Source organism: Euprymna scolopes, chromosome 20 (assembly GCF_053919585.1).
Source record: "Euprymna scolopes isolate OS-2025 chromosome 20, ASM5391958v1, whole genome shotgun sequence".
NCBI lineage: Eukaryota > Metazoa > Mollusca > Cephalopoda > Sepiida > Sepiolidae > Euprymna > Euprymna scolopes.
The window spans coordinates 4,132,435-4,138,854 of record NC_136501.1 but is presented as its reverse complement, the minus strand read 5'-3'; the positions used below and the strand labels follow the sequence as shown (position 1 = coordinate 4,138,854).

At 35.9% G+C, this 6,420-nt stretch overlaps 1 protein-coding gene across 1 annotated transcript; it reads left to right on the top strand.

Annotated features, from left to right (window-relative positions):
* Positions 1 to 1,618: 1,618 nt before the first annotated feature.
* Positions 1,619 to 3,278, top strand: LOC145241681 (uncharacterized). Its single transcript, XM_080104808.1, has 2 exons — positions 1,619 to 1,629; positions 2,867 to 3,278. The coding sequence occupies exons 1-2, from the start codon at positions 1,619 to 1,621 to the stop codon at positions 3,276 to 3,278; spliced, it is 423 nt and encodes a 140-aa protein (XP_079960934.1).
* Positions 3,279 to 6,420: the final 3,142 nt, after the last annotated feature.

The following is a 6,420-nucleotide window of genomic DNA, read 5'->3' as shown; positions in this document are numbered from 1 at the left end:
ACATTATATATATATATATATATATATATATATAAACAAATAAATGACAAAAGTCTATATTCCAAATTTCAAGATGTTAACGATCTTACCATTTACTTATTTGAAGTATATTTGACATTCGCAATTCTTGACAGTATCTGTTTTGTAGCACAAAATCATTCATTTAATTATTATATCAATCAATGAATTTATTTTGCCCTTAAAATTGATGGGTTCTTTTTCTTTTGATGAGTTAAGGGCAAAATAAATTCATTGATTAATAAAATTATTAAATTTATGATTTTGTGCTACGAAACAGGTGCTGTCAGGAATTGTGCATGTCAGACATACTTGAATGAATAAATGGTAAGATGGTCAAGATCTTGAAATTTGGACTTTTGTCATTTATTTGTTATATTCTCTGTGATTACATCGATCTTCATAAATTGAATGATTGGTATTTTTCTTTCTTTTTTAATTCCGTTTTCACCCCCAAACCAGGCACAGCACCACTTTGATGTAGGGAGCTACTAATCAGGGCCATAAGTTGCAGAGATACTATGTAGGGAGTTGGGCAGCAAGATGTCTGTTCACATTATGCTTGAACTTCTGCATGTCAGTACAGTTGGGAAAGCAGGAACCCGGAAGGGAATTCCAAAGTCTAGCAGTTCTGGGGAAAAAACTACTAGAGTAGAAGGCTTTCTTACATCTAGGGATCTCTATTGTGTACTTTGCTGCCTGGAGGTATTTACATCGCGGGAGTACAGGGGCTTTTAGATCGTCAGAGCATCAAACATTAAAATATTTATAGAACAGGCAGAGGGATGCAACATTTCATTGATGGGACAGAGGCTGAAGTTTGGATGACAATTCAGGACATGTGAGGTTGGCGACTCTTTTTTAAACCCTGTCCAGGAATGAGGGACTAGTAACAGATGCACCATTCCAAAGTTGACAACAGTACTTCATACATTTTTTTTTTTTTTTACACGGTGGTCACCACTTATCAAGGCCCGGAAGCCACTCAGGGATAAGGATTATTGCAAGTACAGTACGTTAGTGTGGAGATTTGAAAGTGTTTACTTAAGGGGCGGTTCATTAGGAATTTGTTAACGTTGGACTTGAAGACATCCAAGTTGTAGTCCGGTGGGAAGCAGGCAGACGGAACAGAGTTCCACAGGCATGCAGTTCTAAGAAAGAAGCTTTGTTCATGGAATCCACGTTTTGATTTAGGCACAGATAAAGAGTGGGGGAAATTTTTCACAGTGGATTCAGCTAGACATGGGCGAATGGTGGTCTTATAGAGGTACAAGATACTTTCAGGCGTAAGTAACTTTCTAGCATGATAGAGAGAGCCCACCATTGCAGCAATGCTCTCAATGTCTTTGTTCCAACTCATAAGGTGAAATATAATTGAAGAAACATATTTCCACACATATAAATAAAACTTCAGGAAAACAGCTGATTCAAATGTTCAATTATAAAAGTATGCAACAACGCTAAGCATGGTAACGTTACTCAAGTTTCACGCTCAGATAAGCAATTTTGTTTCTGGCAATTTTCTACTCCAGCATGAAAATTTGAGTCACACTACACCGGTTGATGCTTTTGCGGACATTTGATGCGTAAATATAACAGCATGTCGACTTTGTAAGTATTTAGGTCAATAGGCATAGTGATTTGCATCAATCCTACAAGGATCTCGTCTGTGCCGTTGCGACTGAATGAAGTGCACTTCTCTTCAATTCAGTTCGTTTGTTGCGGGTCAAAAAAATTCTGTGTTTTAGAATTCGAAACGACATAAACATTTATGTGGTTGATGTTTTCCAGCAAATAGAAAATTGATAATGGAATTTTGTGGACTGCATTTCAAGTATCGATTTCTATATCTTGTGGCATGAAGGTAACATTTCTGTGTGTGTGTGTGTGTGTGTGTGTGTGTGTGTGTCTGTATGCGTGTGCATGTGTCTATGAGTGTGCATGTGTGTATGTGTGTGTCTGCGTGTATATGCTTGTGCATGTGTGTGTATCTATGTATGTGTGTATATGTGTGTGTGCATGTGTGTGTGTCTGTGCATGTCTGAGTGTGGAAAGCTGAGGTCTGGACATAAATTCATTGAAACTTTCTTCACTCGAGGGAGCATGTCTTTCAATAAGACATAAAACGTCAAAAGAAGTTTGTTTTCCTCACATGAAGAATAATCAAATACCAGTTCATTTTATGTACGACAAATTGAGGTACAATAAGACTCGACAAAGTCACAGAAACTGTCTCCTGTTAATTCTCTATGCATGTGATATTTATACACGTCATTCGAGCAACTTGGGATCTGGGCACAAATTCATTGAAAATATCTCTAATCGAGAAAGCATGTCTTTAAAACGTGTCAAAAAAAATTATTTGTTTGAGCTGAAGAATTTTCTGTTATTTAAAAAATTTCATCAAAATAAAAAGGAAATATTTTTATGTTTCTGCATTTTAGATGAAGATTGATAATTCGCATTATTTAGATTACTGTTCTCACAACGTTTCATCTTCTGTAACCTCCTTCAGGTGTATTTTTTCGAACTTGGAAATCAGCACAAAATTTCAAACAGACTTACTTAAGCCTTGAGCCCCTGGTGAGGCATAGGCCATCCACAACTGCCCACCAACGTCCACGGTCCTGGGCGATTTGCTCCAACTCCCTCCAGGAGTAGCCTGTCAGCTTAGCGTTTGCCTCCAGGTTTCTTCTCCAGGTGTTTTTTGTCCTGCCTCTTTTCCTCTTTCCCTGAGGGTTCCAGCTCAGGGCCTGGCGTGTGATATTCGTTTGTTGTTTCCTCAGGGTGTGTCCGATCCATCGCCATCTCCTTTTTCTGATATCTTCTTCTGCTGGTACTTGGTTAGTTCTCTCCCAGAGATCTGCATTACTGATGGTAGTTGGCCAGTGGATCGGACAACGGATGGACGGAGGGATGGAATTCAGTGGACCCTCTGGACTCAGCTGGATGACCTTGACACTGCTGATGATCTCGCTCTGCTCTCCCAAAAGCAACAACAAATGCAGAGCAAGACCTTTGCACTGGCCATCTACACTTCTCAAGTTGGCCTCCACATACACCCTAACAAGACAAAGATTCTGAAAATCAACGCATTCAGCAAAGAGGCAGTGGAGTTGGGCAACAAAAACTTGAAAGAAGTTGACACCTTCACATACCTTGGGAGTGTGATCAACCAGCAGGGAGGAACAGATACAGATGTTAAGACCCATATCGGAAAAGCAAGAGCATCTTTCATAGCCCTCAAGAACATCTGGTGATCCAACCTCATCACTTCTCGCAGAAAAATCCAACTGTTCAATTCCAACATCAAATCAGTACTACTGTATGGAGAAGAAACGTGGTGAACAACAAAGACCACCATCGGAAGAGTGCAGGCTTTCATAAACTAATGCCTTCGAATTTCAAACAGAATCCTTTATTTAATCCACAGGATTAGCAAGCTCTCGTTCCATCAGCCATGACTAGGTAGAGGTCTTAATTAATTTGCAATTGTATTTTTAGTGATACTCCTGATTTATACGATTTTTAGTGATACTCCTGATTTATACGATTTTTTAGTGATACTCCTCATTTATACGATTTTTTTAGTGATACTCCTCATTTATACGATTTTTTAGTGATACTCCTCATTTATACGATTTTTTAGTGATACTCCTCATTTATACGATTTTTTAGTGATACTCCTCATTTATACGATTTTTTAGTGATACTCCTCATTTATACGATTTTTTAGTGATACTCCTCATTTATACGATTTTTTAGTGATACTCCTCATTTATACGATTTTTTAGTGATACTCCTCATTTATACGATTTTTTAGTGATACTCCTCATTTATACGATTTTTTTAGTGATACTCCTGATTTATACGATTTTTTAGTGATACTCCTGATTTATACGATTTTTTTAGTGATACTCCTGATTTATACGATTTTTAGTGATACTCCTCATTTATACGATTTTTAGTGATACTCCTCATTTATACGATTTTTTAGTGATACTCCTGATTTATATGATTTTTTAGTGATACTCCTGATTTATACGCTTTTTTTAGTGATACTCCTCATTTATACGATTTTTTAGTGATACTCCTCATTTATACGATTTTTTAGTGATACTCCTCATTTATACGATTTTTTAGTGATACTCCTCATTTATACGATTTTTTAGTGATACTCCTCATTTATACGATTTTTTAGTGATACTCCTCATTTATACGATTTTTTAGTGATACTCCTGATTTATACGATTTTTTAGTGATACTCCTGATTTATACGATTTTTTAGTGATACTCCTCATTTATACGATTTTTTAGTGGTACTCCTCATTTATACGATTTTTTAGTGATACTCCTGATTTATACGATTTTTTAGTGATACTCCTCATTTATACGATTTTTTAGTGATACTCCTGATTTATACGATTTTTAGTGATACTCCTGATTTATACGATTTTTTAGTGATACTCCTGATTTATACGATTTTTTAGTGATACTCCTGATTTATACGATTTTTTAGTGATACTCCTCATTTATACGATTTTTTAGTGATACTCCTGATTTATACGATTTTTTAGTGATACTCCTCATTTATACGATTTTTTTAGTGATACTCCTCATTTATACGATTTTTTAGTGATACTCCTGATTTATACGATTTTTTGTGATACTCCTCATTTATACGATTTTTTAGTGATACTCCTCATTTATACGATTTTTTAGTGATACTCCTGATTTATACGATTTTTTAATGATACTCCTCATTTATACGATTTTTTTGTGATACTCCTCATTTATACGATTTTTTAGTGGTACTCCTCATTTATACGATTTTTTAGTGATACTCCTGATTTATACGATTTTTTAGTGATACTCCTCATTTATACGATTCCATTCCTCTCATCATTTTGCTCATCATTCATCCTTTTTCCTACAATTTAACACATTTGCGTACAAATATTCATTCATTGTTTTAATATTACATATAAACTAGCAGTTACTTCCCTTTAATCAGTACATTAAATCATTGGAAAAACAGATCTCCTCCTCCCGCTAATAGTTACGATATGTTAGCGTCTTTCAATTTGTAAAAAATGTTGACACATTCCCTGGCCTGCATTACTGTAATTTAAAAAAAAGGATTTTTTTTTTCAGCGTTCGTACGACATTCAACACTCCGACCTATTCAATTCAGTCCCAAGACCTCGACTCCGTTGCTCTCTCGACTTTACTCTTTTTTATAAAGTCTTTTTGGGAACGAAGCCTGTAAAAAATATATAATTTATTCCCCGGGCAGCTGGTTGCGTTCCCAAGACGTTCCTAAACCAAGTAACCCTCCCGGGAAAGCGATAGTACCATAACCTCATTGATATGCAAATCAATGCATATCGCACTACAATTAGTACATAACATTTAAAATCGTGTTTAATTTTTTATAACTTTTAATGATGCAAAGAATTAATGGCTATTTGATCCCCAAAGAATTAATGGGCTTTTTTCTAAATTTTAGATATTTTTCAGAGGTTATGCTGATTTAAAAAATACTAACTTTGTTGGAGTTTGTTGTGTATTTTGAAGTTTTTACTTGACATACAAACACACATATAACTGCCGTTTATATAATAGAAGATTACTGCTTAATAGTACGAAACATAGTCTGCATCAGTATCCATTATACTACCCATGCTCCCAGCATCAATAGGAAATACGAAACTATTTCAATCACAAGGCTGACCATTATTTTGATGTAATAATAAAAATGAGAGAAATTTAAAAAAAAAATGCTGGGGTTCTTTTTTATCGGGACGGAGAGTTTCATTAACGCAAAACATCCAGTTCAACCTTTGGGTTTTTTTTTGGGGGGGGTCATCTTGTGAATAATCCGTAAAAGCACCGCAATGGAGCAATCTCCAAGTGCCTGGACATCCTATTTGTTTTCTGTTCTCCCCAGCTTGACCCCCGTTACCTCTGCACGTAATCACCAATAAGCGTTAAAAAAATGTAAAAAAATAAATAAAAAAGAGTGGGGAGGGGGTCGTGATTAAGGAAAGGCAAACAAAATTAATGACTTCCGTCTCTTTCTGGCGATTGCGAGAATTTATTTTGACAATCGACTTGTGTTGAGTTAGAGCAACATCTGCTAAGTCACAGTTTGAAAGGCGAAACAGTTTTACCAACGAAAATGGCCGACACCCGGAGCCGAACTATTGAATAAACGTGTCGTTGTTGTATACACAGGTTATTGATTGGTGGATTATCACATTGCAAAGAATGGCTAAAACCATATGGGATGGATAGGGGCGGGTGAAAAGTAAAGAAAAAGAAAAAAGGAAAAGAGAGATGAAAGTATGGGGAAGTAAAAAGAAAAAAAAGGAGAACAAAGAAAAGAGAAGGAAAAAAGAA